This window comes from Octodon degus, unplaced genomic scaffold (assembly GCF_000260255.1).
Source record: "Octodon degus isolate 3935 unplaced genomic scaffold, OctDeg1.0 scaffold00168, whole genome shotgun sequence".
Classification (NCBI taxonomy): Eukaryota; Metazoa; Chordata; class Mammalia; order Rodentia; family Octodontidae; genus Octodon; species Octodon degus.
The window spans coordinates 3,050,100-3,067,196 of NW_004524744.1; the positions used below are offsets into that span (position 1 = coordinate 3,050,100).

The window sequence follows — 17,097 nt, forward strand, 5'->3', positions numbered from 1 at the left end:
TCTCACATCCTCTTTCTTTTCACATCCCCTCTTTATTTCTCTCTAGCCCACTTCCCTCCCAGCTGATGATTTCATCTCCACTTTGTTAGAGATACTTCACTTTCCCCGTAACTAGAGTGCAATAGCTGTCACTAATTATCCATTTCAATCACAGATAGAGCTCAGTTGGACACCATTGTATTGGACTTTACCTTCCAGTAAAGGGAGCCTCAGCAGTATTGTACTAGAATCAAAGTCCTTTCAGGTGGTTATACTGACCAACTGATTCCTTAAATGATACAACCAGACTTCCTACAGGACATAGGAAGCCCATCCACACAGAGGGCTTGTGAAAACCAGTCCTTTCAGCCTAGCATTGTCCAAAACACACCAGAAGAACTCAGATTTAAATGCACTTCTGGAATATTCTTCCTCAACTGCCCATGTCTGCCCTAGACTCAAGTAAGAATTCTGAAACCATGTCCTGTATGTTTTCCCCATTCTTTGTACAAGCTGAGTTTTCAACTCTCCTTACCCTGTGTTTACACTTACTTCTTGCACTTTACATTAAAGAGTGAATTCTATTTGCATCCCAAATTCCTAGAACTGAAAGCCACTGAGTAACCATGTAGAATTTTGCCTCTGCCTTCTCCTGCTTTTTTTTGGTTCTGGAGATTGAACTCACCAGGGACTTCACACTGAGCTACATCTCCAGTACTTAACTTTTAGTTTGAGATAGGATATTGCTAAAGTGCCAATTTTTCAGCCTGAGCTCAAACTTGAAGTCCTTCTGCTTCAGCCTGTGCACCATCACACCTAGCACTTTTCCTTCATTTTAACCTACATTAGGAAACATCTGCTTAGATTCATTTATATCTGCTATGAATATAAGTTCATACTTGGGACTAGGAGCTCTTCAACCTCCATTTCTAATAATGAAATGAAGGTGATCCTCTTCATTAAACAAACTCTGTAATTAACAAGCATTCATGTTTCTGAAGACAAGAAGTCTTTCAACATCCTATTATACAATTAAAGAGACCTCTCTGTGTCTTGCACAATGATGACACCATCATTTACAATTTGCAAAGCCTCCAAGTTGGAATGGCTCTTGTCTTATCACTAATGATTGCATTCCCTTTATAGCATCTAAAATGATGGTCAAAATCTGTATCTAAGCACTTCAAAAACTTCACAGAGAACCACATTTCAGCTTTTGCATGTGTCTTAAAAAACAATACAAAACTATACCCTCTGACACTCTTGACTCCTCAAGTCAATAGTAAATGAAATTGGAAAGTAATGAAGGAGGAAATCCAGCCCCATGAAGTTTAAATTAAAAACTCAGGAACATAAGTCACATCAGGCCACCTTTTTTGCTTTTTAATTTGAGATTTAAGAATGCTGAGCACCCAAAAATAGCCATATCTAGGATAATCAAGATTACAACAGGAAACTGTCTGAGCATAAACTGCTATGGCAGGAAACTGACTAGTTCAGCAAAGAGGCAGGATGTTTCTTGTCTCTACTCTTGTCTGAGCTAATTCTATGCCTTCTCCATGGGCTAACATCTTTATGATAAAATACTATAGAGTTGCCTCATGAAAACATACAGAAGGACAATTAATAAGGAATGCAAGGGAAATACAAAGCACAGCCTGAAACAGCTAGAAAGCTGATTGAATAGGCAAAGGTGAAAGAGAAAAAGGCTGACTAGTAATATGCAAGGTATTACCATGATTCATAGACTATAAAGTTCCATAACTTTAGTGTGCTTATAATATATGGAACTCACAAAACAAATAGAGTAAGCATGCTTCCAAAAAAGCTTTCTTTGGAATAATCTTTTCCATGAACCCTGAACAATTCACATTGAATTTCTTGAAATGTATTACTTAAAAAAACCCCTCGTGGTGGGGAGAACAATGCCTCCTCATTCTCTGTTCCTATGAATAAATTACATAATATGGCAAAGGGGATTGGCAGACATAATTAAGATTACCAACCTCTAGGTGGGAGATAGTCCTGGATTATATAAATGGGTCCAACCTACTAGCAGTGGTTCCTTAAAATTAGAAAACCATTCTCAGCTACATTCAGACTTGGAGATGTGAGTACAGAAGAGGGATCAAGAAGATACAACATCGGTGGCTTGCAAGATGAAGAAAGGAAGCCATGGGGCAAAAAATTCCAATGGCCTCTTGAAACCACAAAAAATAAGGAAATCAACTGTCCTCTGTAGTTGCAGAAAGGAATGTACCCATGCTGATACTTGGCTTAAAGTCCAGTTAAGACCAGGGAGACCCACATCAGAGCTGACATTACACATCTGTTAGATAATAAATTTTGTTGCTTAAGTTACCCTGCATGTGGCAATTTACCACAGCAGCAGTAGAGAGGTATTGAAAGTGTGTCTCCTTTCATATGCTTTACATGTGCAAGTCAAAATCAAAGCGACCTGTCATGACTCCAAAAGTGACTACTTAACAGAAACCTTAACAGCTGCACTTGACTTATTTCTAAAATGTTCCACAGAGGAAAACACAGAGATCCTGCAGTAGTAAATCCTTCAAAGAGGAGATAAAAGAGTCAATAAGTACTTTTCAAAAACTGAGAGATTAGCAACTGCTCTCAGTATATCCAACAGAAAAAAGTTGATTTATATGGATTTTTCTGGTGCTAGAGTGCAACACCATTTGTCTCAACTCTTTCCTTTTCATTTCTCAATATTTCATCCCATGAACCTGACTTTGAAGAGCTTTACAGATGCAGTTTTATAATAGGCATTGACATGCGTGTTTTCTAGAATTGATTAGAATAGATTAGATGAAATGATTAAAATTCAGTTTGCTAATTGGAACTTTGCAGGGGCTGAACAACGTGCCACTCATTCATATGTCAGGCTTTACTTTACATCTGATTAAAAAGTAAATAAAGAGAGAAGAGTAGAGTTGCAAATCCTTCTTACTCACCACTTTGCAGCAAAGGGGCCAAAACCACCACATCAAACCAATGCCCACAAGCAGCAATAAGACCAAAATAGCGATGAGGGCTGCAATCCCATTGGACTACAGGAGGCAAAGACAAAAACAAAGCAGTCAGCAAATCTTAGGTCAGATCCCACATGTACATTTTTAAGGAAACATTAGAAAATAGTACAGAGAGTATAATGGTGTCAGAACGTTTCAGCTGTATTCTTTTAACTTCTATAAACTCCTTAAGATTTTATTTCAAAATGTTAGCTATGTCAAGAGAAGAGAGTAATAAATACAGTATCTCCCAGTGCATTGTGTACTACTTTAAACATGTTTTAAAGGATTGCAGGGACAACATCACTATTTAGGCTTGCCAAATGTTCCCTATCATTTGGGTCTAGGTAGGAACTACCTGGGCTCAAGCGTGATTACCACTGAGAGAATTTTCCTGGACTATGACAATGGAGCACCACTCACTTTCTAGCCTTAAGTAACAGATGAGCACATTTTTAAAAGCACCAAGCAGATGTCAAGTCACCTGCAAAGGCTCTTGCCGGTGATGGCACATATGGGTCCATGAAAATGGAGTCCCATGAGTTCACGTTGCAGGTTCATCTCTGACTGCAGCCCAGACCCTACCCACAGGAGAACCACACAGATTCCTTTCACTTCATGACTGTACAGCCCCTGCAGCCAGAAGTGTTCACTCTAGACCCTGACCTCTGATCCCCTCATCTTAACAACACCCCAAATTCAACCAGGCTGAGGTTATGTCACTTCCTCAGGGAAACCCCCTTTGGACCCTCTGGCTAGAACTGTCCCTCCTGATTATACAACTCACACTTATATCTCCATATTTTAATGTTCAGCTTTCACAAAGCGATGACAGTAATTATGGACTTTCTCACTATTTGTTTTATTCATTTTTTCTGTCATGATTCATTGTCAATGCTACAAAAAGAGGCCATCATCAATTAATTTGCTATAAATATCAATGTCTGTCATTTAACTACTATTTACTAAATGACACAGACACCAAAAAGACTAAATATCTTTACTTGATGAGTAGGACTTTTAATGTTTCCAAGGAGCAGCATTTCCTAAACCTTATCTCTGAGATTCCAAGGAATGCTGTGTGAAATCCTGTTTTGGCACAAGATTTTTTGAATTGTTTGTTTTTTAGAAAGACATCAAGAAAGAAAAACAAAAGAAAAGGACAGATACTTACAGAAATTTTTAGGCAACAGTAAGCGCTTTCTTTGTAAAGTCAAAGAAAATAATTCAGAGCAACTTAGGAAAATACCCAAAGTGCATTCTTTTGAAGAGAATTCTAAGTATTCATGAACACATCAAGTTGCCTTCTACATTTTCACTTGCATTAAGGCATAAAATCTAGGAAAACAAATATACCAAGAGAAGAATGTAATAGAAATACATATTGGGCTCGGGAGATGGCTCAGTGGAATAAGCGCTTCCCTGGCAGGCGCAAGGGCCTGAGTTCAATCCCCGGTTCCAGAAAAAAAAAAAAAAAAGAAAAAAGAAAAAAATACATAGAAAATTACGCTACAGGAGAAATGTCACTAAATGTATAAATGCTTAGTCTCATTTTCAAAAACAGGGACTTATGAAGATACTCCCTTTACCTACAAAAGTCCACATACAGAATCAATGGAACATTCCTACCAGTCTCTTCCCACCTAAGGATGTAATCCCAGAATTCATCATTGGGCTGTTACTCATAAGAGTTCTATGAACACCTGGTGACCTTTTTCTTAGAATTCACACCTTATGTTCAGAAACAAGGATATGCAACTAGAAGCCACAAACCTGTTAAATTTAGTGGTTGGTTTGCTTTCTTCTGTGGCATGAACATAAAATTCTGAAAATATGCCAATAGTCAGAATATAAGGTAGAAGACTCAACCTTGATAGGCACTGAAAATTCTTAATCTTTCCTCAAAATAAAATGACCCTATCAGTAAGACTGACAAACACTGCTCTTGCAGACTCAAATGTACACTTATTATGACAGTATTATCATGCCATCTGTTTTTAAAGACTTATCTAAAAAGAATCAAAACTAAACTAGGCACAATTTTGAAAATCCACATTCCTAAACATAAATATTTAAGTAAAGATAAAGGAAAATAAGGTAAGAGGAAGCACATAATTTACTGCTAACTAGCCTTACTATCTATTCTGAGATACAGTGCTAGCTAAATGTACCTCAGACATTAGTTAATAACTCAGTTATCTGGACACAGATTCAGGCTTCCCCATCCTTTGTTTTGATTTCCAGAGCTGATATCAGAGCATAGCTCATATCAATAATGAAAGGGAAATAATTTCATTGTTCCAGTAATGTCATAAACAAATTAAGGAAAAGTCAAACCCATGAACTTCAGCAGGTTTGTGAACAGACACAATGATGCATACCCCAAACTCAGGATCAAAATGGAGAAATGTATCAAACTGGATGGAACTACACCTATATCTGTGACACAGGAAGGGATTGGAAGCTTCTCACCTTTATTGAAGTGCATCTCCTTTTAAAGAGACCTCAAATCAAAAATAACCCTAACAAATATTTAACATGAGAATGTCATTGTTCTCGATCTAAATGGAACAGATATATGTGACTCAAAGCTAAAAAAAAAAAAAATACTTTTTCATGCATCCAAGACATGTATGCAGTGAGCCCCACTATATCCTTGCCCATTAGATAGGTGCCACAGTCACAGTGTTAGACAAGTCTTCCCCAAACCCACTGGTGAGAGATAAATGTTAAGTAAATATTTACAAGTGTGTGGTATGTAGGAGGAGTAACCACCAAAAACATGCAAAAGTGGGAAACAGCCTAGTCTAGGGCTCTGGGAGGACCTCCTTGAAGGTGTACAAAATGGGCTGAGCAGGTGTGCAGTCAGAATGTGCAACTCCAGTAAGAGGAACAGAAAGCGCAGCGTGGCTGGTGCACAGAGTGGCGGGACCAGAGGGTGTCCTGAAGAGGCTGAAGAAAAGGAGGCAAGCACGGATCTCTGAAAAGCTGTCGTTCACTACAGAGAGCACTGCTCACTTGTTAAATTAATGGCCATTTGTTAGGTGACCTTCCAGCTGACCATTTGTTACATCAATACTTCCTAAAAATAGCCCTGAACAAATAGCATTTTCAGATGTCTACAATGACTTGGGAATTAAAGTTAAATGAAGAATCCAATCTGAAATTCAGATCTGAGAACTTAGTGAAGGCCAAGAAGCCAAATCTCATCTGGAGATAAAGCACAACTACCAGCTTTTTTAGGATGGAAGGAATTTTTTCATTCACTCCAAAAATATAAAGTTATTGAACTTTGTCTACATCTAACTTTGTTTTTCCATTAAAAACAAATTATAATAAATAATCAGAAACTCTATTCTGCCAAATATAACTGAAATTCTATCTAAGAGAATCATAGAAGCATAAAAACAAGTCAGGATCATTACTATTTTTTCTCAAAATAGATGAAAAGAAGAATAACTCAAACTTTCATAATAAGCTCCACAGTAAGTTTCACAATACATAAATAACATTTTATAATCTATCTAGAAAATAAACACAGTACTCGCATAAGAATAAAGCAGACACAAAAAAGAGAAAAATGGTTTCTACAAGTTCATTACCAAAGATGTAGAGTTAGGAAAAGAAAGAGTTAAGAAAAAGCTGATAATTTTATTTACTGAAAATTTTAAAACTACTTTATGTAAACTATGGCCTAAGGGCTGAATCAAGTTTAGCTGTTTTGCAAGATTCCCCCACAAGATAACAATCATTTCTTAGTTTATTACATAGTTAAAAACCTGGCTTTTTTTCTAAAAAAAAAAAAAAAAAAAAAAAAAGGAGGGGGCCAGCCAAACAGCTCAGCAGATTACAGCACCTGCTTAGGCAGACACAGTGGCCTGGGTTTAATAACTGTGCTGTGGTGCCAGCCAAGCCCTGGGCCTGCTGAGATGCCTATTGAGAGTGGTGGGCGTGGTGGCACATGCCTGTAATCCCAGCTCTTTAGGAAGCTGAACACAGAGAATCACTGAGTCCAATCTGCATAGTGAGACCCTGTAGACCCTTACTGAAAAATACAAAAAAAAAAAAAAAAAAAAAAGAATATTTCCTAAAATTCAAATGTCCATGTACTTGGCCTTCTTGTACACAGCCAAAGCTCTTTGTTTGCATAATGAATGTGTCTGGTTTTTCACTAAAAGGCAGGTTTAAGTCCTGTTACAGAGACCACAGGCTTGTTACTCTAAGCCTGAAGTACCTTGCTTTCAGAAGAAAAGTTTGCTGACCTCTAACCTAGATGAACCAGTTTAGGATCTGGCTAAAAATGGCAGATTGTGCAAGTGTTTGTTCTAGGATAGAAAGAGACAGGATGAGAACTCAGTTTCACTTCTAGCACGTAACAGACTGTGAAACGGGGCAAGAAATTTACACTTGCTAAACCTCCATGCTCCAAGTAATCCTTCTCCCAGGGGCATTAGGAGTGAAATCATGATTTCAGCTTATCCACATTTATACCTTTGAGGGTCTGGGCAACAGCTAAAGCAGCAGTGCCTTCCAACATGTTTGCATGAATGTGCACTGAAGGAGAGAGGTGTTTCTCTCTGCTCTCCACCCCTAAACTTTTATCCATAGAATTCACATGTCAGTAACAGCCTCCTCTTGCCTTGTGGTTTACAAAGGCCAGAAAGTGCTCGGCGCTTGTATAATAGTGTCTAGCCGTGTGTCTGACACTTGATACTTGCTCAGAGGATACACTGATGGTATGATGATTCCAGAACAATCAGAAGACCAACTATTCCAAGAGAAGGGAAAGACAACCTTTCACTGAACTATTAAAATACATGTAAGAGATCTGAGAAGAGATGAAGAGAAAGGACTGCCTAAATTCCAACCCTCCTCCAATGGTAATCTCTTAAATCAAAACTGTAGATTCCTCACATTTAACTAGAGACATAGAAACTTTCACTCACTTATTTAGAAAATAAGCTTGAAGTCAGTGTTGTGAGTCCTTACAGGACTGAGAAAGGGCAAGGATCAAGTACCTGCGTGGAGATTTCAGGATAAATGAGCAGGGCTTGCTAGGGACAGAAGCTGCAGCTCATTGCTCTGTGTGCCTTAGTAGGACTGCATCCCGGATGCTCTCGAAGCACAAAGGGCTTCTTTGCCTTGAGGATTTTCACAAGAGTGAATCAATCCAAGAGTAATGTGTTTTTCTGTTGTTTGGGTTTTTTAAAGCCTGTGGAACCTTTGTGATGGGTGACATCACTAACAGGATTTCACCTCGTTACCAAATTTGAACATCCCTCAAACATCACTTGAAGCCAAGGTCCCAGTACTTAAAGTAATATCATAAAATTTCCTTTTCTATGTTGAATAGACTTAATGCACAAATCAGTCTGTGCATTTCATCAAATTAGGTCATGTAATATTACCACATGCCAGAAGTATTTCATGGTGAATTCAAAATATGGTTAGCTTTAATGAGAAAAACAATTTTCCTATGATTTCTATTGATAGCATATGTGAATATAGTATTTATTATCATGAAATAACTAGTGTAATAATAAAAGTCACATGGAAGAGAAGGCTTTGAAATCAGCTAGGCTAAGGTAAGGAGATTCCAGGCAGTTCTTTGGGTCCCTTGTCAGTCCTTGTCCTCTGTGACCACTCCAGGCCCTTCTCTCAGGCCCTCTGCTCACATGAGAATGGCATCTTCCCTTGCTTCCCTGTTTGCTTAAGCATTCTGGCTTTCCCACATCTTAAGCTGATCTCTCTCTGTCATCTTTTCATTTATTCTACTGATGATACAGCCTACATTAACAATCTGCTGAATTTAACTTAAAACTTTCATAGAATTAGCTTTCTTCCTGTGTCTGGTTCCCAGATCTCCCTCTTCCTAAAGACTCTACTTTAGAAAACATAACTTCAAAATCTCTTTCTGTCCTTGAAATCATTCTCAGCCCTTTGAAGCATCTTGCCCATTTTGCAGAACCCGGAGGAATCTTTCTCAATTACTGGGAGCCATTCCTCCAAAAGTAACCATCAAGGAAGCCAGGTCCTCTGAGCCTTGCTCTGCAGAACAGAAGCCTGTAACAGGAGTGGGTACCTGGCTCTAAGTTTCAGCACTGGGTCCTGCCAGCTCACCTTTCCTTCTGGTAAGACTAACTAACAGACATGGTTCCCCCCTTGCCTGGTGCACCCCATCCAAGTTCTCCAAGCTTCTTCAACCCTTGGCTTTAGCAGATTTCCATTAAATCTTTCTTCCCTCTTATAATAGTTTTGAACAAGTTCTGTTACACTCAGTGCAGTTTGTCTTTCACCCTGCATATTGCTCCTACTTCAAAATCCCATTAGCCCTAAATTCTCCCATCTTCCTTCCCTTTCTATTAGTGACCCTTTTCATGGTGTTGGTTATCAGAGATTGGGGTAGTGTGATCCCATTCTCTTATAAGGTGTTAAGGGGCACAGCAGGGAAGAAAAAATCCTTGGTATTTACTTACTACAACTGCATCAAGGATACTGCATAAAGACAGTAGATGTTTCCAAAAACAGTAATGTTAACTATGGTGGGCTAGTAAAAAAACAGCTTTCTTATAAGGACAAGGAAAAAATTTAAGCAGGAGGGCAATGAGGACAGGGCAATTTGACCACATGCCTTAACTCAACAGGCCTCACCACAATGGTCATCAGCCCTAGGGCTTCGGCTGTGACCAAAATGAATTGAGACTTTCCCTGTTCCAATCTGGCTCAAGGACAAGACAAAAAAAAAAGCATGCACAACCCCTAAACTCAATTTACAACTTGTGTCCTTCAACACCTTTCTTCCCCTTTTAACAAAAGTGAAACTTAAACATCACGTGCAGCCGTAATTCCTCTGTAACACTTGTGGGAGTAGGGAAAACTCCCTACCCAGTATGTGTGCAGTGAAAATTTTCTTTCAGAATCAGCAACAACATTTAGATGTTTCCAATACCAGAATCATTCTTTCAGATTTTACAATTAGCCATTACCTCCCACGCCAAAAAGGTTTTTGTTTGTTTGTTTTATTTTATTTTTGTTTTTGTTTTTGTAGCTAGCTCAGCCTGCCTGGGGTGGGGCTGGCAAGGTATGTGGTGCTGGGGATAAAACCATGGTCCCTGTGCTTGCCTAAGGTTATCTACTGAGGTGCTTTAGACTGCTGAGCTATCTCACCAGCCCCCAAATGAAGAAGTTATTATACAAAGAAGCATCTGTTTAATAGTTTTCACCAAATCTAGTACTGTTTCTATTACCACATGTCAATTCAGAACCCAAAATCTTATGTCTGAATTCTAACCTTTGTCTCCCCAGAACTGTTTCTGTGCCCTGTTTTCTTTCCATTCTAATTCTCTTGCAGGGCATTACTAATTTCATCTTCTCAAAATAGCATGGTACATGGTTACATTCATGCCTGAAACCTTTCTGAGAGACACTATTATCCATTACAGTCATAGTTTGTGATTGCTCAAGTTAGTAGAGTCTAATATTTTTTTAAATTAGTGCTTTTCTTACTGACTTGCTGGGTAACTATTCTGCCAAAAGCAAAATACAAGAAGTATTAAGAGAAAAGATAGGAAAAGGAAGAAAAAGGAATGAAAGGAAGGAGAGAAGGAGAAAGGAGGAAAAAAACGGAGGAAAAAAAGAAATAGAAAGGAAAATCCTGACAAATTACTATAATTATGTTACCTCAAAGGATATTTTTAAAATAAAGTGGCAATAAGAACCACTTTATAATAAGAGTCTTTCTTCAATTTGAAAAAAAACTATGACCCTTTTCTTTCTGTATTCACTTCAGCATTGATGTTTGTGTGTGCTCAGCTGAGGTTACCATACATCTACAGCACAAGTTCTAAACTCCGGCTGGTGGTCTAGGTTTATGACAATCTGGCTTAAATTTTCTATTTCCAAGTTCTCCTTCCACGTATTTCCCTTTTGACCAAATGTATCTGTTCTCAGTCCTTCAACACGTGTCCACCCTGTGTGCCCTTTCTCTATAATGTTCTTTCCTAGTCTCTTTCTTTACTTACATCTTGCTGCCCCTCCAAAGCTCAGCTTGTTTTGCTTCCTCCATAAACATAAAACCTCCCAGACTTCCCTTCCCACTCTAACCTTCCGAGAGCCCTTTTTACATCCTAGTAAATATTATGTATTACTCAACAACTTCCTAAAATATCCTTTCAACCCAGGCCTCTCTCAAGAGCATCAGAGTGATACCTATGGTTAAGAAAACTTTCCCACGTTTCCTTGATTTTGTCTCCCAAACACTTGTCGCTCGACTGTGACAAGAAACTTTTATCTTCTTCCAAAACAGCTCAATCTATTGACAATGAGATTCTCAGGCAAAAGAGTTTGAAACTATTCTTAACAGATAAACAGAAAGCGGGAAAAAAATCCACCTATTTGATTTCAAAAGAGGAGGCTCAGATACAATTATCCAAGGAGTTCAAAAGTAACCTGCCAAAAACTGTTCCTTCCTAAGCACTCCTGCTGCACCTATCTTACAATAAGAAGCATAACCACATCTCCATTGAGTGGTCTTGCTGTGTCTCTGAAAGACAAGTATCCTCTGAATTAATAAATATATAAAACCACAAAACCATAAAATATGAGAAAATTTTAAGTTTGGGGTTCTGGTCTTTTAGAGGCCAGGAATTTTTCTTCTCTTCTCTACTCTTCTCTTCCTTCTGTTCCTTGTTCCTCTCCCTCTCCTTCTCCCTTTTCCTCACCACCCCCCCCCAGTGTGTGTGTGTGTGTGTGTGTGTATCTGTCTCTCCCATATAATTCAGAAATAAGGCAGAAAACATACCTAAGTTGTAAGAATACATCATTTATAGCTTTGAATCTATAATTTCAACTCTCTCCCTGTTTCTTTCTGTTTCCATCTCTCTCTTCTCCCTTTTTCCTTTGATTTATATACACTTTACAAAGAAAAACATACTTGTGAAAATAACAGCCATCTGGTTAGTCCAGGTTAATGTTTCCTGTCTGTATGTTCCATGGTAAATACTAAAACTTTCTATAAATCCTTAAAATTAGCTACAAGGAAAAAACTGTCTCATAACTAAACATTCCAGCATACCTCATTTTAAACAATGCAAACATCAATTATAAACAAAATACAATTTCAAACTAAGATATTACCAATAAAAGTAAGATTTCTTACTCATATAAGACAGCATCAATTTTTTTTAACGGTTTAAAATTAGTAATTTATTTATTTATTTCGATTTTTAAGAAGTACAAAATATGAAGTGATCCATTAAGGTGTACTAATTATTTCACCTATGATAAATACTATTATAGGCAGCTAAATTAGATATAAATTAATATACAGTCAGAGAGGGACTGAGCTGTCAAGGAAGTTAGCAAAAAATATAAAGTAATAAGAACTGTTGCTGGCATTACATCTGAAGACCAGGCCTCAAGATAAAGAACAAGAACCAGGTTTACGTGCCTTTCTAAGGGATGTGTGTCACTTGGAATCATACTATGCTTGGTGTCACTTGGTCCAATAAAGTCCTGACAGACCTCGGCTGCCCAGGTGGGTAGCTAGAACAGCCAAAGCCACCCATCCCAAATGTCTTTTGTTCTCTCCATGTAAGATCGCTGTGTGATCTTCCCTACTGGACCAATATTAGCTAAGCTGCTACATCTGTAATCTTATAAGATACATGTTAATTGTAGTGTGACCCATGTTGTACCCACATTGTGATTTTCCTGGATAAATTACACCTGACAAAGACCTCCCCCACGTCCAGGCCCCTCCTATCTCTCAGGCGCTGTTCCTACTCCCTAACACACTTTCCTACTATTAACCTCCATTGTCTTTTGAAATTCATTCTTTGGTTGCAGGGGACATGAGCTTGGCACATTCCTCACCTAGAAGGTTGGGAGTTACATTTTCCAATATATGAGTATCACAGATACTAAATTCTAATCTTCATAACAGAAAAATGTTATCATTTTCATATCTAATGTTTTAATGAATACTTCATTTTAAATTTTCTTATCTTGAAGTTAAATAATGACTTTTGAATTTTTTATTTTTAAAGAGAATACAAAAACTAGGAAAACAATTAGAAATAATACAGAGATTCACTAAACAAAATGATAGACATTCAACAATGGTGTGTAGAGTGCATGCTGTTGTTTTCACACACATATTATAGGAGCTAAGTAAAAGAAACAAAACAAATAAAGAAAATACCCTGAAACAACATTCGCTTTATCTGGCTCCCATGTTATTGTCTATACTTTCTTTATTATGGTTGCATATTTTAATGCTCAGTTTATATATATTAATCACACAAATTATCTTTAAAAGATAACGATCATTTTACTTACACATTCTGTGGCTGTAATTATTAATGAGCTTGAGATGACAGATTTTCCTCCATTAAAACTCACAGAAACATCAAGAGTTCTGAAAAAAAAAGATAAAATACAATAATTAAAAATAAGTAGAAAATGGATACTTGCAGGCAATTTTCATTTCCTTATATAATTAAAAATGGGGCTGAACATATATGTAAAGAGTGAGAGTCATAGTTTTTGATAACTTATTTCAACTTCTTTTGGCCTTAGTTGTAATTCTTACTCATTAGCCTGAGACAAACTCAAGTTTTCAAGTTATTCCTTTAAAAAACATTCACATAAATGGAGACACTAAGAAATCCCTTAATCCAGAGAAATGTTGAGTTTCAGGTTCACAAAATGTTTTTTGAAAGGGGAAAAGCCTTTAGGTCTTATTTGGTTGATTTTCTCTAACTTTACAAATTAGTACTAATACAGGATAACTGTTTAAGAGTATAAAATTGGCAATAATATAGCACCTCAAAAGAAAATATAAAGCAAAAACGAAAGAGAGAAAGTGAAGGAAAAAAAAGAGAAAGCTATATGTTTGTAGCCATTTGTCCTAGATGGCCACAGGCCATTAACATATCTACACAAAGTAAGAAAAAAAGAATAATTGTTATGCCTGGCTAACAAATTATAGTTAGAATATGGTTTTCATTTTGAAAATGTAATTAAAAATTATAGAACAAGTAATAGTTCAAGATTTTTAATTTATATTGTGGTGTCTCCCTATTTGAGATCAGTTAGACTGAAACTGATATCTTTATCTTAACAACTACAGCAAGCCATCAAAGAAAAAAATGACAATGAGATATTAACATATGTAAGAAAACAGCTCAACTACAAAAGTTTATAAAGTTTATTTTCATGTAACAACCACTATGTAAACAAATTAAAGATCTACTTATTAAAGGAGAGTAGTGGGTGATATTTTGTTTACCTGATTTCTGTACCTTGCTATGCTTCTTCATATCTCAAGCTCTAATTCTCATAAATATTTTAAATTCCAAGAATTAATTAATGGTCAAAATATTGCCTTTATTACTCTGAATTGACAGGATTTTGTAGCAAGTTCAAATTTTGCTGTAGTAATTTCGATGTAGTAATATAGAAGGTGCCCTTCAGTAACAAATTCTACAGTATAAGAACAGAATAAAACAAAAGCAATCTCAAGTTGTTGGTGGAATTTTCAATAATAATATCAGAGAGAAGAAATAGGAACTCTTTAGTCCTTGCTGGAAGCCAGATGTTACCTAGGCATTTTATTGCTATTGTCTCATTTAATGCTTTGAAGGAAGTAGTAGTTTCATAGTTTTACAGAGAAAGAACAGAAAGCCCAGAACTGCCAATGACTTCTGTTAGAAGTAGTGATGGCAGTGTTCTAATTACCTTTGAACTCTTTCCATTATATCACTGATGTAATAATAAAAGTAAATGGCCTTAATGCGTTTTTCCTCTCTATGTGATATTTAGTTTGGATTCACAAAGAAATAGGACCCACTAGAAAAACGAAGTACTTGTAAAGTTCAAAATTCAGAAATACTCCTAATAAAAAGTCTTCTTAAAATACTCACTTCAAAATATTTTGTTTTAAAAGAGTCTCACTGAGGTCCAGCCAAATAGCTCAGCAGATTAATATGCCTGTTTAGGCAGGCAGGGGCCAGGGGTTCGATTCCTTAGCTTGCCATTCTGGCCCTGCCCACCCACCTGGGGCATGCTGAAATAACAATTGAGACTGAGCGTGGTGGCACATTCCTGTAATCCCAGTGCTTGGGAGGCTATAAACAGGAGGACCACTATAAATCTGATCTGTGTAGTGAGACCCTGTAGACCCTCTACTAAATACAAAGGAAAAAAAGTCTCATTGAAGCCAAAAAGGTAAGTAAGCTTTGAGTGTTTCCAGGCCATTAACTGAAATTTGCACTATAACAATGTAGACTGCCCAGTGACCTATTTAAGAAACACACATTAAATCTAATTTCTCACTGTGCAGATATGAGTGCCTTATTTTGTTTTGTTTTAATGACCAAGTATAACTGAATCCAAAAATAATCTTGCCTAGTTCCTATTGACTTTACTTTAAACTTTGCATCATTATCAGATGACAAGCTTTTATTTTAGGGGAAAACTATTTTGATTTATAATAGTACACGTTTGTTGCAAGTCATCTTACTGATTCCCTTTAAAGGGCCAGTAGATATTAACTCAAATTGTTTATAGTGTGACCTTTAGAATCCCTCAGGAATGAGCCAGTTCTGTGTGTGATAAGGAAAATTTTTACAAATTTTAATGTTTTGTAAAAATAGAAGAACATAAGATCTAACTTCTAACCAAATCCATTACTTTGTATGGTAGAAATGAAGACTAATGAGACTTTGTAGTTAACCAAAAGAACCGTGATGTCCCTAAAGCTCAGTCTACTATACAGTGGCTGGTGCCTCGGTTAATTCATCACATATATGAAAATCTATATGATTTTACAGACGTATGGACTTCATTAAAATAATATACCATCACTTCTTGACAGTGATGGTAGCATAATCAAACACTCCCACCAACACCACCACTGAAACTTACAAGCTTTTCTTTATGTCTTACTATGAGCCAGAATCATCAATACCTCCTCTCTTAGCTCTCACAGTAGCCCAGAGAGGTGAACCTAGCCTTAATTCCATTTCCCAATGAGGACAGCAAAGTTTAGAATGAAAGCCTCACTCTGTATTTGAAAAATGCTTTCATTTAAATCATTCCCCTTGTGTATTTTAGGTCCTACATTTAAAGTTTTCTCATTGATATCACCTTCGTATCACTCTTCCAGTTTTTTATTGTAACCACCTGTTTCTCACAGTTAAGCAGAGCAGCATTTACGACCTGATAAACCAAGGGATTTATTCATAAACACATGTTTAGAAGTATATGGATATATGTAATATTTTTTCTGAGCAACTTTTTCAGTAGTGTTGAAAACATGAAAAATATAGCTAGTTCTGCTTTTTCATTCTGTTGTTACTTTAGAAAAATAATTCTCAAGTCATTGACACTATGATGATATAAACACTGCCGTTAGTCTGGGTAAGACTTTTTTTGTACCAGGCATCAAATACAGGACCTTGCACTTGCCAGAAAGGAGCTCATACTGCTGAGCTGTCTCCCAAGCTCTGCTGCCATTAGTCTGGAGACTTGACCCAAAACTGCATCACTCCTTTCCCAGCCCAGACATTACTAAGTCTGTCCTAACCTGTATCCTAAAGCCAATACTTCAACCTTTCTTTGTCCCCAATGTGCAGCATACAAATTATATGTCTCTTGTCATATTTCATGTCACTTGTTAGTAGATGGCTTATCTGTTCTTATTCCTACATGACTTCTACTTTTGTCTGTTAATCTTCTGAGAGTGGAATCCATACTCTTGGTTGCAAAGACCTTATTATGAGTGAAAATGTTTTACAAATACATTGTATTTACTTCATCACAGACATAAATGGGAGGTCAGGGGGGGATTGATCTTTATTTGCCCCAAATATCAAATAACATTTTAAAAGGGGAAGGATTCAGCCCACTTGTTAAGGAATAAGCATAACTGTGTTTTTGTATCCAACACAGTTCCTGGAGCACAGCAGGCACTCTACAAATTGCAGTAACAATGGACTCTTTATCTAATGGATCAGTCAGATCAGCAGATATTTTGAGAAATCTTTTGATCTAAGCTTTCTAAAAGATAATTATTTTAGAGAAATAC

General features: G+C 37.0%; 1 protein-coding gene across 3 annotated transcripts in view; it reads right to left on the minus strand.

Annotated features, from left to right (window-relative positions):
• The window catches only part of Antxr2 (anthrax toxin receptor 2), a 149,804-nt gene that overhangs the window by 80,071 nt on the left and 52,636 nt on the right, over nt 1-17,097 (minus strand). For all 3 annotated transcript variants that reach the window (XM_023703292.1, XM_012517357.2, XM_023703293.1), the window contains 2 exons: nt 13,347-13,425; nt 2,952-3,047 (listed from right to left, as the gene is read on the minus strand). In XM_023703292.1, the coding sequence (XP_023559060.1) occupies nt 2,952-3,047; nt 13,347-13,425 (175 nt within the window). The remainder of the gene's footprint in view (nt 1-2,951; nt 3,048-13,346; nt 13,426-17,097) is intronic.